An 18089-nucleotide genomic window follows, 5' to 3' on the forward strand; every position below is an offset into this window, starting at 1 on the left:
ACATGTGAAACTTAACATGCATTATGCTTATATATAACTCTAATAAAATATTTTAAATCCCCGTGGCAACGCACGGGCATTCTATTAGTTGACTAGAAGAACGCCTGTGCGTTGCAACGGGGCCACATTAACTTTAAGAGTTCAATATCAGTTATATTAATATTACATTTAATATTCTCATACATATCAAGTGACATTGGCGACATTTTTTACTATCAAATTCTCACACACACTCTCTCTTCCTCACTCCCCCCCCCCCTCTCTAACACACACATATCCATCTTATTGGGTACGGGATCATAATCCATCTATTTCACACGCACACGCGTTAGTGCATAACAATATGGATTATGTGTATTATATTTGCCACCACAACTTATATTTCCTCGAGCCGCGTCGCTACAGAGCCGAGCTCCCGCCCAACCACCTCGCCGGCATCGAAGGGGAATGGATAAGGGTGATAATCTCCTTAAGCACATGGAATCAATTTCCAAACCTACCTTGTTCAGCTTCAGAGAGGCTACGCATTTGTTTTTCATTGGCGGAGACAGAAAGAGAGATCATGGAGAAGAGGAAGAAGCCGTGGATGGAATTATTTTCCACGTGGGGAAAGTCCGATGGAGAATAGGAGGAGTCCATGAAGTATGGAGAAAGATATCATGGAGTACTAATGAGGAAGAGACCGTGGAGTAGATTTAGTTTTTTTCCCAGAAGAGATATAAATTGCTTTAATTAGAGGAGGAAAAAAATTATGCATTAGGATCGTGTGGTGGATTTTTTTTTCCAAATTGTTTGAGTGTGGTTGTGGGAGAGATGTGTACGTGAGACTTCTTTACACGTGCGGAGAGATATACATGAGAGTTTTTTCCTATTTGGAGAGAGATACGTGAGAGATTGTTTATATTGTTTTCTAAGATTGAATGGGGTTGTGGGAGAGAGATACGTGAGACTTTTTCAACGCACAAGACATTGAGGAATTTCAGTCGTGAGGGAAATATCTATAAGATTTTTTTTCTTTTGGGGAGAGATTCATGAGAGATCTACACCGTAATAATTTGATCCCACCTGATCAACGACTCCTAATTACTGATTAACCTGGGAATTGTAGGGAGTCTTTAATTAGTATATATATATATAGAGAGAGAGAGAGAGGTATGGATAGATATATAGATAGATAGATGAGTTCAAACGGAGCATAAAAATCGGTTGCTAAATGAATTCTAGTTTGTTGAACATTACTTATGAGAACCTAGGCTTTCGCCCGGAGACAACCACCAAACACCAATGTGAGGGGAAAGATGCCGACACACCTCGACGACGCCTCCAAGGAGTGGAACGGCACCCACATGCGTCGTCGCCACCGGCACAGACCTAAGCTGCACATGACTTTCATCCATAGCACTACACATCTCTAGCACCGTACACCACAATGGGGGCAACGCCGTCCAAGTTGGAACACATTATCACCGCCACAACACCTCTTCATAATGGCTGGAGCACCGTGGTAACCGCACAAGCGAGAGCACAAGCCATCCTCCATCTCCAGTCGCACAAACACACTCAATATAATTTTTCAAATAAAGCATGCCTCATCTTCAGTTGCACAAACACATTCGATATAAAGTTCTTTTATCAAGTCAAGACATCTATATCTTGCAAATAAAGCATGTCCCATTAATATAATTTCTCATAAGTTGATAAAAGGAGAAGCATACACATAGAAAATAATTTGACTATTTGTGTGAAACAACTCTAACACAAACACACCCACATGGTAGAAAGGATTTTGTGGATGCCATCATATGAACAGGCAGATCTAAAAGTATTAAATATTCCATGGCAATGCTATGTACTTTTCCGTCTAATCTATTTTGCAATATCATAACACAAGTCATTACAAACAACACTTGCCTTGTCCCCTCAGGTATTCTCAAGGTTTTCGCGTAATGTCAATTGAGCTTTGTTCGACAAAAGTACTATTGAACTGGCTAAGAACTTATATTTTATCTAAGTGCTACTGCGATCTATACATCAAAGCATAATCAGCCTACAGATATTCCTACATCAAAAAAATTATTTCTTCTTTGAGATACTCACTCGGTCCCATAATATAGGATTTGGTGCTGCTTGCAAGATGCCCTCTTGCGCCGATTTCACTTGCTGCATGTTGTGTACGTGCAGTACCACATCATTGTCAAGGAAAGCACGCTGCCATTGGCAGAGCTCCTGCAGGTTAAAAGGAACCTCCTTCTCTTGGTACCAGCAGAACCCACAGGTCAAAGGGCCCACCCCGTTGTTTGGGGTGCTCAAACCTGTAAGCTTGTCAACTGCAAAACCTTCTGATCTGTGAAAAAGGAATGGATAATTTTTCAAGGGTTTTACATTGATAAAACAATAAAGGGAACAGAACACAAATGGAAACGACCCTCATACACACACTCTGATCTGTGTAGACAGTTCTTATGTATATATAAGAGGAATGACATAGGGACAGATTGCCAATGGTTGTCGGAAACAACCTGAACCAAGCATAGAAATATTGTGCATTATATAGATAGATGCGCGGCAGCCTGAACCAAGCTTACAAATATCATGCCTTAAATAGATGAATGCAGTGGAACGCACACATAGTTTAATATTAATATATCCTGCAAGAGATGTGTAATATACATGTTCAGGACTTTAAATTTATGGGTAGAAGTAAACAAATATAGTCTGTCCAACGACGACCATCATGTATGTCTTTTATGGGCAAATTATCGCATAATAAATGGATTGGAAGGAGAAAATGAAAAACCCTAGCTCGAATCTGTACCTAAGTGATATATTCTTCTCAGGCTTCTCAACTACAGCACTTCTGTGCACATAAATAATTGCAGATCCATCAACAACAAAATTAATTTCACATTAGTCAGAATCAGTTCAGATCTCACCTAATACAAACACATGCCCTCTTCATGAGACCCTGAACCTGCCCTTAGAGTTCAAATAAATGTACCATTTGATAGCAGACCAATATTTTGTTTTTGCTTTATACATGACTTGCTCACTGCTCATAGTATCGACGTTGGTGCTAATCCAAACGGCCCCTAAGCCTCATGTGGATACAAAAGGATGACAGGCTTGCTACCGAGAATATACCGATTACAGAAAAAGGATGTCAGGCTTGCTTCTAGTTCTTGAGTTTTTGGTCAGATATCAGCTCATCAACCAAAATTCTTAAATGCAGCCTCAATAACCTCATTTCAGTTCCTTCTTTGTCAACTATTTCATCAATGCAGGCTCAATAACTGTCCAGATCTAAACCCGTTATCAAAATACTCGGGATATTAGCTACCGATGAGCATTCACAAGCGAGATATCTAAAACATTTAATAAATCTCACGAGGTGAACACTTACTTGGAAATACTTTGGAAGAGTGTTGTATTTACAGACCTCTTGAAATGCCAGTAGGGTCATTACATGCCGCAGATGTAGAACATATGCCGGGCATATTGTGCTTAAGCCACCAAAGACTTAAAGTCTCGGGAATAAGTAGGTGGTCGCGTCCAACATTGTGATTGATCATTAAAATAGTATTCCAACTAAAAATATTTGATTCTTAGGTGGTCGTGTCCAACATTGTGATCTCCTTTTATTCATTTTGATGACAAGTATTTTCGGACGAAGGTCATTTCATCAAACACCTGAAAGGTATAGTTTAATTAGTATCAGTACATAGTGATTATTGCTACCATGAATTTATATATATATATATATATATATATATATATATATATATAGAGAGAGAGAGAGAGAGGGAGGGATCATAGTATGCATCGTCCTTCGCTTATCTAGTGCGAGGAACTACAGATAGAAAGGAGAAATATGCTTGGCACTGATGGATATAGAATGCAGTGCATCATAACCAAATATGGACAAAGCAGCGATGGCTGTAAAAGCAACCACGTGATGAAAATTTGCAAATGGAAACATGGAACAAAAACAGTAAGAGTTTCCATCTCATGTACAGTAGTAAAGGAACCCTGAAAATGGCTGTAAAAGCAATCACGTGACCGATAACGTACTCCCTGTCGTAAAGGAACCCTGACATATAAAGTTGTACTATTTCATCAGATACCTTATTAGCGCAGTAGTACGTCTTTCTAGATGCCTAGACCCTGCGACCGATAACATACTCCCTGTCGTTGCAGAAGAATGAAAACTGCACAGGCAAGGCAAGCAGTGACGGCAAAACTTATATAGTTTGTAATGCTTTCCAGAAATATTGCCAGGGATATCATGCAGATAGTGGCAAAGCAGTACTGCGGCGGGCATTCTAGAATGAAGCAAAGCGACCAATTTTTTTAATCCTAAGCTATAGTATAGTATCTTGTATGCCTAAACACTGAATAACTGAACCAAATTTCATTGCAATCAGTATCACAAATCTACATCTCTCGTCAACAATCCAAAAACAGTACAATAATTGATATAATTTTGAAAAGTTCAGACACTGTTGCTCTTGAATTGTAAGGCTATGTCTGAATCAACTTTGAAAGACTACACACACAAAATTCTTCAGTTATGCAGTCGCTCAACTAAAAAACTAACTAAGAAGGCTTCATGCATACCTCGGGATCTCTTCTCCAGGCCTGGTACCGCATCGTCGGCAATGTGTGTTCCATCATGTGTAGGCTGGGCCGCCGTCCTTCTCTTCGACGACCCTCCCTGCATCAAGTCCATGTGCTCACTGAAATTGTTGCTCCGGCGCCACAGAAGCCGCCTTTGCTCTACACGATTTACAATCAAATCAGGCGACCACAACACGCACACACAGGCTGCACCCTCTGCCTGTAGCCGCCGGCTCGCGTGCACCCTCAAGCACAAACCTGCATGCACCTCTGCCGACTGGCCTCTGACGCATACGCTCTGCAATACACTGAGTTTGAGGGGATGATTACATAATTCTGAAAAGGTTCAAGAATTGTATATCTTTTAAAAGCATAAACAACATAATTCAGAATCTACTGGTGCAAAACTTACACATTCACAACTTTCCCTTTAGTAGTTTTTTAAATGCATAAAGAACATCATATTTCTCATGGGCGGCCTGCTGGTTGCACAAATACTCCAGGAGAACCATAGCTGATTAGTTTCACTTCTTTATAGATTTCCATTTTGCGCTAGTCCACCAAGTCCTCCACCAATATCCGCGACAACCCCGTGGCACGGTAAGTGAAGGATACATCACAAATACTCTGAAAAAGGATGAAAAATAAACATAATTGTCAAATGAAGATATTATTATGTAAATGCAACAGCCGGAGAGGCTTACGTTCAAGCTGAAAGAGCCATGATCCCACAGGTCCTAATCCGTCCCTTCGTGTAAATAATAATGGAATTGATACAGTGCTTTAATATAGCATTTGACAAACAATAAGCAAGAAGAATGCTTCATTCTCTAATACATGTCTTTAGTTCCTGCATACACACTGGACGGATTTAATTCAGATGAAGATAAGGAAAAAAGGGTGCACCCTTTCTATGCACATGGCATATCCATTAGAGAATTAGTGGCAGTGGTTAACCTAAAGAGTCTGGAATTACAGTACACAAAAAGAGAACAGGGAAATGTGTAGACATCATATCATACAGCTAGAATGCTAAACGTTGCTCCTAACTGAACTGAACTAAGATGGCAGCCAAATCTGAACTTGAACTCAACTAAATGGCTACTTGAGCTAATATAATTGGTCCAAAAAGGTCATTTTAAAACTGTATCGGAGATAACCATGGAAATAATTTATAGAACATAAAAAAGAAAAAGAAAATTTAGCTTCTCGTAACCGTACAAGTGGCAGGAATATACAAACAGAATTATCTTTGGGTGCCCAAAACAACTTCACTTCAATTACTCACTATACAATTTGGTTCTGTAAAATGGTAGATCGGAAGTTTCTTTCTGGTTGATACAATAACTATGCATGAGGTGCTAGCTCCAGTAAAGTAGTATATGTTAGTTCTACCAGATTGCAATAATATCGGATAAGCCTCCAAATAGGTGCATGTTGACAAGAAAATATGACTGGTATACTAAGTATTCACTATAACATGCATGCTTTCTTAATGGTAATATTTGTTGATTTCCATATTCTGCAAATACGAACGACTGATGCTTTCCCACCACGAATACATTTTTTACTACCCCACACTAAAGTATTGGAGTACTATGCAACCCCACACCGAAGTATTGGAGTAGTACTGACAACAACACACTAACAATAGCACCGTACCTACAGAGTCTCTCGAGGTCTTTCTTTAACTCAGGAGCGTACTTCAGACCTGACATATCGAACCTGAACCTGAAAACAACGATTGTCGGTTTAATAGATAGTGCATATGCACAACCAAGTGATAGTTTAACTGGACATCAAAATCCCGTTGTCCACAGGCGTAATTTAAACCCTGCCGGGCATGAAGATCATGGCACACACCATTCTAAGAAAACTAAGAAATTTTATTTGTCGTGGATGTGGTGGTGAGAACACAAAACAGCAGGGGCACACCAAGCAGACGTGCACAGCAGCAGCAACCAGCAACATCCACACATGCACATTAGCAAGCAAGTATTGAGATCTGCCAAGGCCGTATGGGGCAAGATAAGCGATACATGGGGCAAGATAAGCGATACATGCTTGACCATACGTGCAGTAGGGAATATGTCGAGGGCGCGGCGGCGTACCTGTCTTTTTAGCGTGGCCGCGGGTGGAGACGGAGGCTGGTAGCGGCTCCCCAGGAAGAAGACCTTCTTCCGCCACAATGCCATCACCGCACACGGGCACCAGCATCCTCACGACGGCACCCATCCTCGACGACCCCTCTTGCTCTTCATTCCGCCATCATGGTGGTGGTGTCCGTGGAGGGCATCCGGTGGCGGGTAGCAGCAGGGAAGCGGCGGCGGGTGAGAACCCTAGCTGGATGAGGGGAAGAAACTGGGAGGGGCGTGGCCAGGGAAGGAACAAGATGGAGGCGATCTCGTACCTCGGCGGCGGCGGAGGCGATGGAGGGGATCGAGGGGAGCGGCCACCATGTAGAAAGACAGCGGTGTTTCTCCTTGGCGCTCGTTCAGTGGGGAAGCACTGGCTGCGACGGCTACGAGGCATGGATGGCTGGCGGCGTGACGGCTACAGCCGGCGTCGGCGTTCGTGGTTGGGACTGCAATGGCGTGGGCGAACAAGGAGAGGCGTGAGTAGGTTTCGGTCTCAGATGGGGATGGAAAGGAGAGATGCGTACATGGTGAGGGGGCGAGATACCGGCGGCGGCGTATGGAACCCTAGCTCGTCTCGTTCCTCGGCGCCGGTGGCTCGTCTCGTTCCTCGCGGCGACGACTTGTCTCGGATCGGCGGCATTTCAGGGATCCGCGAGCGCGAGGGCGACGGCGAAGGTATGGATGCGAGGGCGAGGGCAACGGTGACCTGGAGGCGGCGGCTCCTCTCGTTCCCCGGCGGCGGCGGCTCCTCTCGGGGCTGGGGCGTCCTTTGAGAGATGAAGCAGATCGAGATCTGATGAGCCTGGTTGACTGTTTTCTTACGTGCGGCCTGAGATACGAAAGAAAACCATACAGAAAACGACGAAAAAAATCTAAGAAGATTAACCTACGAAAAAAACCCGGACAAAAGTGGTGGGACAAAATTAACCGGCGGAGACTACCAACTGCTTCATTAGAAGTAGAGATGTAGTTTGCCAGTGGTGGATCTGATCGCTTTGGTTTTTTTTTCTTTTTTCCTTGCCTACTTTACTATTTGCTGACTTAATTTTTAAGTGCATGCATTGATGTTGGTTTTGTGCATTTTATTTATACAGAGACCAGTGTGTATGTTTATTGTATTTATATTCTCTTGATGCTTCATCTTAAATAAATAAATCGATCTTTTATCGAAACAAAGAAAAATAGGGAGCGCTACTTCAAAGTCCGAGATTCTCTCCACAAAAGAGGAAAGTCCAATATTCTAGAGCCCCAAAATGCCGGTCAAATTAGAATAGTACTACTGGTCAGGGAGCCGCCAACCCCAGGAAGCAGAACCCGGCTCAGCCGTTCATCTCGGCTCCGGTGTCCGGTCCGACCACCCGTCGCCTTCGGCCGCCGCGCCGGTCACCCAGACCGTCGGGCGCCTCCTCTCGCACCGCGCACCATATAGCCTCCGCTCTCCCTCTCCGTCGACCGCCGACCGCCCGTCTCGTCTCGAGCAGAAAAGAGACCGCCGACCACCCAGCGGGCCAGCATCCCGGACGACGAGCCGCCGCGATGGGTGTCCCGTCAATCGACTGGGAGGCGGAGAGCCACCCCGCCTACGCCGACTTCGCGGCCCTCCCCTTATTCGCCACCTTCTTCCTCGCCGCCCGCTTCCTCCTCGACCGCTTCGCATTCGAGGTTGTGACACTCCAGACAGTTTCCCCCCGCCCCGCTCAGTTTCGAATAATTTCCTTTGTCGTTTGCCCTCACGATCCAACACCTAGGTAATGCTCGAGTCATTTTGTTACTAGTAGTACAAATGGTAGTTTCTAAAGGGAATGGGGTGCCGACGGTGAGTTCTCGTGGTAATTATTTGCTATAAATCTATCTATGATCATCTGCTAGCGTGGTCATGATTAACTGGTGTTTTTAAACGAAGAAATGCTGTCATGACTCATGACAGTGAAAATGTTAATGACTGGGTTTTATCATTTTGGTAAAATAATCCGAGTTGAAATGGGGGTTTGTAATTAAGGGGATGCATCAGTTTCTGCATGCACACATTCCTGCACCTGGCCACTTAATTGTGCAAACAAACCTGAACACTATTACCTGCGAGTTGGCATCTTCCTCTATGAGTTACTCCATTTTCAGGAAAAAATGTGGGCTCGTCATAGTAGACGAAACTCATGAGCTAACTATCACCTGTATTTTGTGTATAGAGGCTAGCAAGGCGTCTGATTTTTGGGAAGTGGGATGCGAGGCTTGGCTCCGAGACAGATGCAGAGAGGATGAAGATCAGAAAGTTTAAGGAATCCGCCTGGAAAGGCGTTTATTTCCTTTCCGCGGAATTTCTGGCATTAGCTGTGACGTACAACGAGCCATGGTTCACCAACACAATGAATTTCTGGGTTGGACCAGGAGACCAGATTTGGCCAGATCAAACAATGAAGTAATATAAACTTCAGTTTCTCCATGTTTATTAGAATGTTCTTTTTTGGTACCAAATTATTAATAAATTCATTCCTTTCTCCAGGTTTAAACTAAAGGGGGTTTACATGTATGCTGCTGGTTTTTACATGTACTCAATAATTGCCCTTCTCTTTTGGGAAACAAGGCGTTCAGACTTTGGCCTTTCAATGACTCATCACATAGCATCTGTATTTCTCATTGTAATGTCATACATATTCAGGTGATTAGGCTTTTAACTATCTGAATATTTGTCAAGCTGGTTTATGTTAATTCAAGTTTAGTGCCTTCTTATACATTGCAATCATTACTTGCACACTATTTAGCTAATCTGATTCTTGTCATGATTCAAGTGGTGAGAATTATACTTGCTAGGGTGCAATAGCAAATGAATGTGCATGTCAGTGTTTGGCTATTTGGGCAGTTGTGCACGCATGTAAACCTGTGCATCTTCCAATGAATGTGGAAGGTAGATCCCTGCTGGTCTGTAACATATAGATGACAAAATGCAGACTCCGCAATACAAACTGTGTATACATTTGGTTATTCTTTCTATAGTGTTCATATATAACTGCATGCCTGCATATATCATATATTGTTAATCCATATTTGCGTTGCTTTTTGTATTAGTAAGATTTGCATGTACTAGCTTTCTGTTACATTTCCTCCATACTCTCAATTCATATATAGCTGCATATATCATATACTGTTAATCCATGCTTGCATTGCTTGTTCCCTAGAGAAAAGCTTTGCTTGTTTATTAGTAATTTGCCTGCTACTAGCTTTCTTTTACATACCTCCATAATCTTGGGGGATTTTACATGACAGCCTTCATTGAGCCAATAGTTGAGAAAAGTGTGGATTTGGAACAGCTTTCTGCTTCTAGAATGTAATGGAGAATGATGGATAGATAGAACAAGCATGGATTGCAACTGTAAAAAGATATTTACGAATGTTTACTTGTTTTGGTGGCTGGTATTTTTCTCCTGGTAGAGAATACAGTAGCTAGATATGCAACTCTGTTTGTCGGATTGTCATCTTATAGTTATACCCAGCTGATTGTCATCTCCTGGTAGAGAACATAAACATCAAGCATTTGTCTGCCTTTTTTTTATGCTTCTTTGTTACTAGCAGTTCTTTTAATAATACTAGCAGTTGTTGGAACGCCTGCACATGTTTTTCTTTGGTACTCTGAGCTGAGTAGTTTCCTTAACAGGTTTGCACGAGTGGGTTCAGTTGTGCTTGCCGTTCATGATGCAAGTGATGTGTTCCTGGAGGTTGGAAAAATTTCTAAGTACAGTGGACGCCAGTTGCTTGCTGATGTATCATTTCTTCTTTTCGTCATTTCTTGGGTGATCCTTCGCCTGATATATTTTCCATTCTGGATTCTCTGGAGCACTAGGTACATACCAGTAACTCTGTTCTTACATGGGGTTCTATACTTTAGGTAACTCTAGAATGTCGCTAAAACTTGTGCATTTCTTCTGTAAATTTCAGCTATGAAATTGTTCATATTTTGAACAAGGAGAGACATAAATTTTATGGGCCGATATACTACTATGTGTTCAACTGTCTTCTGTTCTCCCTCCTTGTTCTACACATATATTGGTTTGTCTTAATGAAGCGAATGCTCGTGAAGCAAATTCAGTCTAAAGGGCATGTTGGGGATGACATTAGATCTGGTAGGTTTCTCTTTCCGAGTTAAATTTGGTTAATATATTACCTGTCACTTCAGTCTCAGCCTTGTATATACTTGTATTTATGGTCATTTATTATCCATCAGTCTAAGTCACATAATATATGGCTCAGATTTGCTTATGTGTTGTGATGTTTACTGTTTTCCTCCTTTGCTTAGATTCGGAATCTGACGAGGAACGTGATGATTGATTATTTTCAAGAACATAACACGAGGATTGATTGAACCGTGTAGATTCTGGAGGTCAAGAGGAGCATGATGATTAGTTGATCTGTTTCTGTATTAACCGTTTCATCATTGCATATAAAGCTGATATATTACCATGCTGTGCCATGTCCCTGAATCATTGTTCTGTTCTGCTAGTCCTTCTCTGTGAATTTCCCAAATAGATGTCACGCGAGCATTTTACATTTATGCATACTTAGGTCAAACTGAATAGTATCACACAGATACAATACTTCATGGAAAGTATGAGCTGTGTATATATCTGCCTCTACCCCCTTCAAACTTTCAAATCTTTGCAAGGTTTCTAATCAAATTGGTCAACATACAACGCCAATTTGTTTTTGCTCAACATAGCGTGACAGCATATTGAAATTTATGTGCCTTTCTCAAAGAAAGAATTCATGATCACTTTTACTTGACATAGCAAGGGAGTGTAGTGCAACTACGCCCCTTTCTCAGAGAAGGATTTAATAATCCATACTGCACTAGCCAAGAAATCTCATTCTGGTGCCTTTGCATGTTTCGAAACTGATGTCGTAAACCGTTATTGAAATTGTGTGTGAACCTGCACATATCATTAGCCCATAGTAGTAATTATTCTCCCAGAAGTGCGTAACCATGGTTTATTGTTATGTGTGTCTGTTAATGTTAAGCCATGATGTTTCTTATTTAATGTCCTCGCAGATCACTGATATTGGACCTATGTGGTTCAAAATATGTTATGTTATTAATAACTACTATGCTCCATGTTGTTTACCCAAGGCAAAGCAGAGTTGTTCATCTTGACATGTAAAAATGCTACTAACAGTAGAAGTCCCAACCTTTGTTGCTACTCTTGATAATCGCGTGAAATACTTGAATTGTTGTTAGATGTTTTCTCTTATGTCACACTTCACATTTACGTTGGACCACACAATGATTTGTCTTCATATGGTCTCAGAGCAAACTTAAATGATTTACAAGAGATTTTGGACACTTGCACAATGCATTGAACCATATGATTACGGTGTCCATCATTCCATGTGTCTGTCAACACATTTTTTGTTATCTCATTACATCAGAACCATGGAACAGTATTATAGCTACTAGTATCTGGTAGGGCTGGTGGTGACAGCATGTGGTCCTCCTCATGCTCTATATCTGATCTTTTAGCGAATCGACCCTTGATCCGTGGTCGTGCTTCTGCATAAGCTTTCCTTGTTGCATACCTTATGGTTTTCTGAAACTTCCTTGTCTGCTTCTTCTCCTTGTACCTGAGGACCCTGGCCTCTCTGTCCATGGAGCTGAAGTGCACTGGCATCTGAAGTGAATGGCCTGAGAGCTCCATGGCTTCACTGCCAGTCAGGATGTTGCTGTTTGAGATATCTGGTCTGGTGTTGTCTGGTATTATACCCACCTCCATTGATGAGAAAGATATCTGAGATAGAATTGCCAAATAGTCACTGAAATACTTCAATAATATGAGAAGTGCTGGTTTTGAACACCCTGCAATAAGATGAAACTGAGACCTTGACCCCCCAAACTATAAAACCTGCACTTATATGTCGGTAGATGAGTTTGAGATCTTAAGTAACTAACAGCAGTTCAAAGTCCATTGACTACCATCCAGAGTTGTAACCGCCTACTAGGAGGATTGTAACTATTTAACCCCCCCCCCCCCCCCCCTTTCAATACAAAGAAACGCAAGCTCTTTTGCGTTTTCTCGAAAAACAGCAGTTCAAAGTCTAGTTGCAGAGGAACAAGCTGCCTAAGTTCTCTCGGAGTTATTTCTACATTTATATTTTTTGTGACTTCTGCATTATTTTAGGTCTGAGGGAATAAAGAGCAATCAAACATTCTGTTGGACAGCTCCTTTTTGGATACAGTATGTGGGAAAAGAACTTGCGGAAAATATCAAGCTAAAAAGCCTGACCTAGAAGATCGAAAAAAAGCAGAGAAGAGATAAAAGAGGAAGGAGAAAATAGGCAAATAATCTGCATCTTGTATCCTAAGTGAGATGTGACAATAATTAATTCAATCAATCTGTTTGATATATTATTTTAACACAGAAATGGACTAACCTGAGCTGCCTTGAAGTGGTACGAACTCAAAACATAAATAGATCGCCGAATGATAATTTAAGCAAAGTAATAGATCAACTCACGTCATTGCTGATGGAAGCTGTGTAGGTACTGGTGATAGCGGTAACGGAGGCAGCCTGCCCTGCTCCTCTAGTTCCATAATCGCTCTCTTGCTGCTCACTTGCCATGACGACTTGTGGAGGTACTACACACTCACACCCTTGCTTCTCGATGTACCTGTTCTGCACACGCTGTTCTTGCATTCTGTATTGTTCTTCTGGTCTTGGGTCACAAGTGATGTTGTTGTAATACATATTGTATCCGACAAGGTTGTAGTATCGATCTATCTTGTTGGCACAATTGTTGTCATCAGAATTTCTTCTGAGGCGCCAAGAGTCCACTTCCTCTCCCTCTTCCTTATCGCCATGGGCAGTGACAGAAGCTTCTGCCTCCGCGAAGCCAGAGGCAGCTGGAATGGCAACAGCTGGGAGTGGCAGCACAGGCACTCGTTGGTGCCTCTGAGCAATTGGGTTGGCAGAGTGCACCTGTGCATCACAGGCGGTACATAGTGCTGCTGCATCTGCATGGCATGCCAGCACCGCTGGTGCACTCTCACAGGTTTCGCAGACACGCACACGCTCATGGCGTGATGCCACACGGTTAGCAGAATGAACCTGTGTGTCACAAGATGCACAGAGATATGCAGCATCAGCACAGCAGTATACTGCGCTTGGTGCTGCATGGCATCCATCGCATGGCCTGGCCCATGGAAAACTTATCCTTCCAGCTTCGTTCTCCAAAAGGTTGCTGTTGAAATTGCAATTCATGAACATATAAATCTTGCAACTTGTAGGTGGAGGGGTCTTACCGAAAACTCTGGCTAGTCTCTAGTGTGTCCTATTCAGGAGAATACATATCTTCTCATGTTCCTCTTCTCCCGCGGCCTTTGATCCTTTTCTTGAACTTACTTGGGAGTGAGCAGAAGCAGTCAGTGTTGGAATTTCAGTGAGGAGTACTAATAGGAGGGTGGCAGTGGAATCCAGTGAGTGACAGGTGGTGTCATTTGTGGGGGCGATGAATGCCGCTGTGCATCTTGTGGTTGCACGCGGATGTTGCTGCTACGCTGCTTGTCTCGATGCCAATTCTCAAATACTACATCATTTTTTGTCAATTATTCGTTGGAATTTGGCACAGGTAGAGAATAAAAGGGTAACAACTTTCACGTAATTTGGAATCATCTAATTGAGCAGGAGTCAAAACATTTGAGAGACCCAGTTTGGAGACTTACTAATGTATAAGGGGTTACACTTTATGTTGTATTTTAGCTAGTTTCCATTTTAGGGATGAATGTGTATTCATCTTTTCCTAATGAATTCGTAATTATAGGCACACTAAGAATTTTCTAAAGCAAATCGTACAGATTTTGTATAAAAGGAACTGCCTGTTTCTTGAACTAGATTACTGGAATAAACCCAAAGATAGGAGAATTAGAAGGCATTGTGGTATAACAAAAGCAGGCAAAGGGTGGGAGATGCTCCTTGCTCTCTTTGTGCACATCTTTTGCAAAAGGGGTCTCTGGATTCCAAAGTCTGAGGTTTTGTGCCATTCGTTCGTACTCCCCTTAGCTGTTCTACCTTTTGGAACCTCATCAAGAGGCAGGAAGCGGAAGATACACGAGAAAAGTTTTAAAGCACCCTGCCATGTCACTAGATAGTTTCAGTGGACCGTATAGATCTGCAAATATCTAAGGTGATGTTCAGCCTAGGAAGTGCATTTACTGGCATCTTCTGCATTTTCTTCGCTGCAGTTATTCATATGGTTTGGTTTGTTAAATCTCTAACCTATCTCTTCCATGACTCGACTATCTGTGACTGGAAGTTCAGTTAATTAGCTGTTAGCTTGCGTTATTGCAGGCTAGTCTTGAAATGACTTGTTCTTATGGATCCAAGTCTTGAAATAACTTCGCTGAAAGACTTGAGCTTAATTTACAGACAAACTTAGAGCTTGTTGTTAGAAAAAAGGCTTGAGCTTAAGCATGTTACCGATGATTCATAGTTTGATGTTGGGTGGTTAGTACAGTTGAAATTTACCAAATATACTCCTGTTGATTGTGGTTAGAAAAAAGGCTTGAGCTTAAGCATGTTACCGATGATTTATAGTTTGATGTTGGGTGGTTAGTACAGTTGAAATTTACCAAATATACTCCTGTTGATTGTGGACGGCTAATACTGTGTTACTATTTTGAGATAGGATGGCCAAGGTGGGTACTGTTGCATGGTGGCTTCATAATCTGAGTACATAATCATCTTGGCTGCTGCATAATAAGTTCAGAAGTCTTAGCCGACTTGCTTCATATATGAACATAGTGAATACTATAAATAATTGAGCAAATCTTGTCCATCAGATCTTTTGAAACAGACTCAAGCCTGTCAACAAACTTATACTGGATGTATTGGAGTACAGAATATATTCAGTTCCAGAAAAGCTTACAGGACTATACTATCTTAATTTCTATACAAGCTATGCTCATCATAGACAGTAGCACTCTGATAATCTTTCCCTACATGTAGTTCCTATGCATACAGCTGATAGAAAACAGTAACCGTTTTTCTAAGTGGCATAACTATGGACTACATATATGTTACCATGATTGTGCCTGCGTGCTGTTGTGGTAATTCTGTTCTCTGTTTGCAATTTAGTGTGGAAAGATTATTACCAAGCTCTATTGTTTCATATAAATGTGATGTGATGAACACTCTACTGAGAGCCTTTTTCTCTACAATTGGTTCGTTGGATTGGAAATTTGGAATAGGATTACGACGGGTGAATGTCATGATGTGGCACACTGCTTTGTTTTGCGCCTAGATTTAATAGATAATATATGAAGTTCAGTGTGACTGATTTGCAGTAGGGTCATGCCAGTTTGAATTATAAGAACACATCAGGGTTGTCTTTGGCCCATTGTCCACCCTTTGTGAGGGATTCTCTTAGCATCCTTCACTGCTAGTAGCTCACATGTGCTGGTGTGAATGGCATGGCTGCCAAGGATACATCACTGAAAAACATGTCCCAACTTCCAACCATGACTATGAATTATAGTATAGGGTGTTAGCAAGTTTTAGTGTACATCCTTAAAAATAATATTCAGTGTACCATGCTGGCTTTGAGCACATTTATTTCCTTCCTCTTGCCATAGGCAGCACTGGAAATGCCTAAGTTTTTCTGTGTGTGTGCATGTAACATACATCTCCTATAATTTTCCAAGATTGGTGAGCTCAAACCACCAGACAACAACACAGGAGACTTTTGATCAATTGGTATGTCGTCGTTCATCTTCCCTTGACTTACTTTCACTGCATTACATATACTCTAAAGTCTTCTATCATTTCCTTATTATAATGGTCAGAAATTGTAACTTTTGCATGGAAATCTCTGTTAATAAATAGAGGAACAGAAAAAATTGTGATGAAAATGACCATGCTGCATCACGCTTTAGGCTTTCCACCCTCTTATCCTATTATCTACTTGCTGCGATTTTACAGGCGCATAACTCTTCAAAAGTGAGTATGTGTATCACGCCCAACTGTAGAGCATGTCATTCAGACTGAGATGGGGTGCACAGTGTGTGCTGATCCGCCTAACCCTTGTGTGCTTATTCCCTGCCTTTCATTTTCATGACTGTTTGGTGTAGGTTAGTTTTCTCATTTGTGTACTTAAATGAAGGAATCTGGTTTGACGAATTCGCTGCATTTGCTCACTTGGTTCTGATCTAAGAACCACACATAGAACGACTTTGCTCACCACCTTATCTTTTTCCCTTCCCTTTTTCTCATCCACTTAATCCGCTTATCCCTTCCACATGCTTCTTATCCTCTCAGCTCTATAGCCTTCTCTAGTAGCTCTAGTGGCTTATTTTCAATGTCGTGTGAGATGGAGAGAGAGCTAGGCAATCCACACATACACTTCAACACCCCCTCTCAGGTATGGCTCAAGAGGCCTATATGTAGACACAGAGGGGACAACAACAATTTTTGGATGACTTGCGAAAACCAGGACTTGAACTCAAGACCTTAGACTCTGACACCATGTCAAGCTTCATGCACTAGTCAACACAACCAAAAGTCCGAACTGATGGAAAGGGCTAGGCAAGCCACATATACACTTCAATGGTCGCTACCCTGCGCTGGCTACATGTGGCACCGCCACACTAGGCTATGGCTAGCACTCCACCTGCGACAGCTGGCAAGCCACAGTGCCGTTGTGTCCAAGGATCCTTCATGGCACATCTGGACTCCCCGACAGCGAACCAGAAAGCCCACGGTTGCGGGGCACGATAGTACCCTTGGTGATGGGCCATGACAGACGAATCCTGGCGCTCCCGTGGTGGGCTCAGCCGGATCCGACCACCGGCCAGGTCCCCGTGGCTACCGGATTCCGCAGTGACAAAGTGGGCTGCCGCATCCACTAAGGCTAATTTGTTTGAAGTTTTTATTTTTGAATTTTTTGAAAGCTTCCCCAGATTTTCTGAAAGTTGGGCCTAAGATTTTCTGATGTTATGAAAGTTTTGTGTGTGTGTTTCCAAAAGTTCACCCAAAAATTTGTGGAAGTCCGTTTTTGAAAAGTTTTTTTTGTGGAAGTCCACTTTCTATAAGTTTCACCAAAAAATTGTGGAAGTCTTCTTTGCAAAAGTTTGAACAAAATGTTTGAACGTTGACCTAAAATTCTGAAAATCCTCTTTTCTGAAAGTCCAAGATTTTTCATGTTTGATGCCCCGGAGATGACGATGCCTCTGTCGATTGGAAACGGAAGGGAGAAAAAAAGGGGGGAAAAACCAGGTTGGAGCGTGTCGCCTGCTCGTTCTGTCCTTCAAGTGACCGTACTGCTCTTTTCTAACGGGCGACTACTATTTAGCCGTGCCCCACA

The 18089-nt window shown here is 42.2% G+C and overlaps 2 protein-coding genes and 1 long non-coding RNA gene across 25 annotated transcripts; 1 reads left to right on the forward strand and 2 right to left on the reverse strand.

Annotated features, from left to right (window-relative positions):
- Nucleotides 1-1853: 1853 nt before the first annotated feature.
- Nucleotides 1854-7578, reverse strand: LOC123128266 (uncharacterized). Of its 23 annotated transcripts, XR_006463017.1 has the most exons (9): nt 7297-7577; nt 6726-7198; nt 6277-6345; nt 5319-5464; nt 5027-5241; nt 4615-4922; nt 2816-3687; nt 2520-2648; nt 1854-2344 (listed from the first exon to the last, which is right to left on the reverse strand). It is a non-coding gene; the product is annotated as an uncharacterized lncRNA (long non-coding RNA). The 23 variants fall into 23 exon arrangements; XR_006463004.1 differs by adding an exon at nt 4122-4205 and having other exon boundaries at nt 1854-3687; nt 7297-7578; XR_006463002.1 differs by adding an exon at nt 6478-6619 and having other exon boundaries at nt 1854-3687; nt 7297-7578.
- Nucleotides 7579-8021: 443 nt separating this feature from the next.
- LOC123130898 (ASC1-like protein 2) lies at nt 8022-11349 on the forward strand. The gene is made up of 6 exons (XM_044550688.1): nt 8022-8414; nt 8939-9168; nt 9253-9408; nt 10402-10587; nt 10683-10867; nt 11041-11349. Exons 1-6 carry the CDS (start codon nt 8289-8291, stop codon nt 11070-11072), a joined length of 915 nt encoding a protein of 304 aa, XP_044406623.1. The 5' UTR covers nt 8022-8288; the 3' UTR covers nt 11073-11349.
- A 773-nt stretch (nt 11350-12122) lies between these two features.
- On the reverse strand, nt 12123-14250 carry LOC780617 (zinc finger protein HD1). The gene is made up of 2 exons (XM_044550689.1): nt 13250-14250; nt 12123-12523 (listed from the first exon to the last, which is right to left on the reverse strand). The coding sequence occupies exons 1-2, from the start codon at nt 13997-13999 to the stop codon at nt 12164-12166; spliced, it is 1110 nt and encodes a 369-aa protein (XP_044406624.1). The 5' UTR covers nt 14000-14250; the 3' UTR covers nt 12123-12163.
- Between the last annotated feature and the right edge of the window lie 3839 nt (nt 14251-18089).

The sequence above is a fragment of the Triticum aestivum genome, chromosome 6A (genome assembly GCF_018294505.1).
Source record: "Triticum aestivum cultivar Chinese Spring chromosome 6A, IWGSC CS RefSeq v2.1, whole genome shotgun sequence".
In the NCBI taxonomy this organism is placed as follows: domain Eukaryota; kingdom Viridiplantae; phylum Streptophyta; class Magnoliopsida; order Poales; family Poaceae; genus Triticum; species Triticum aestivum.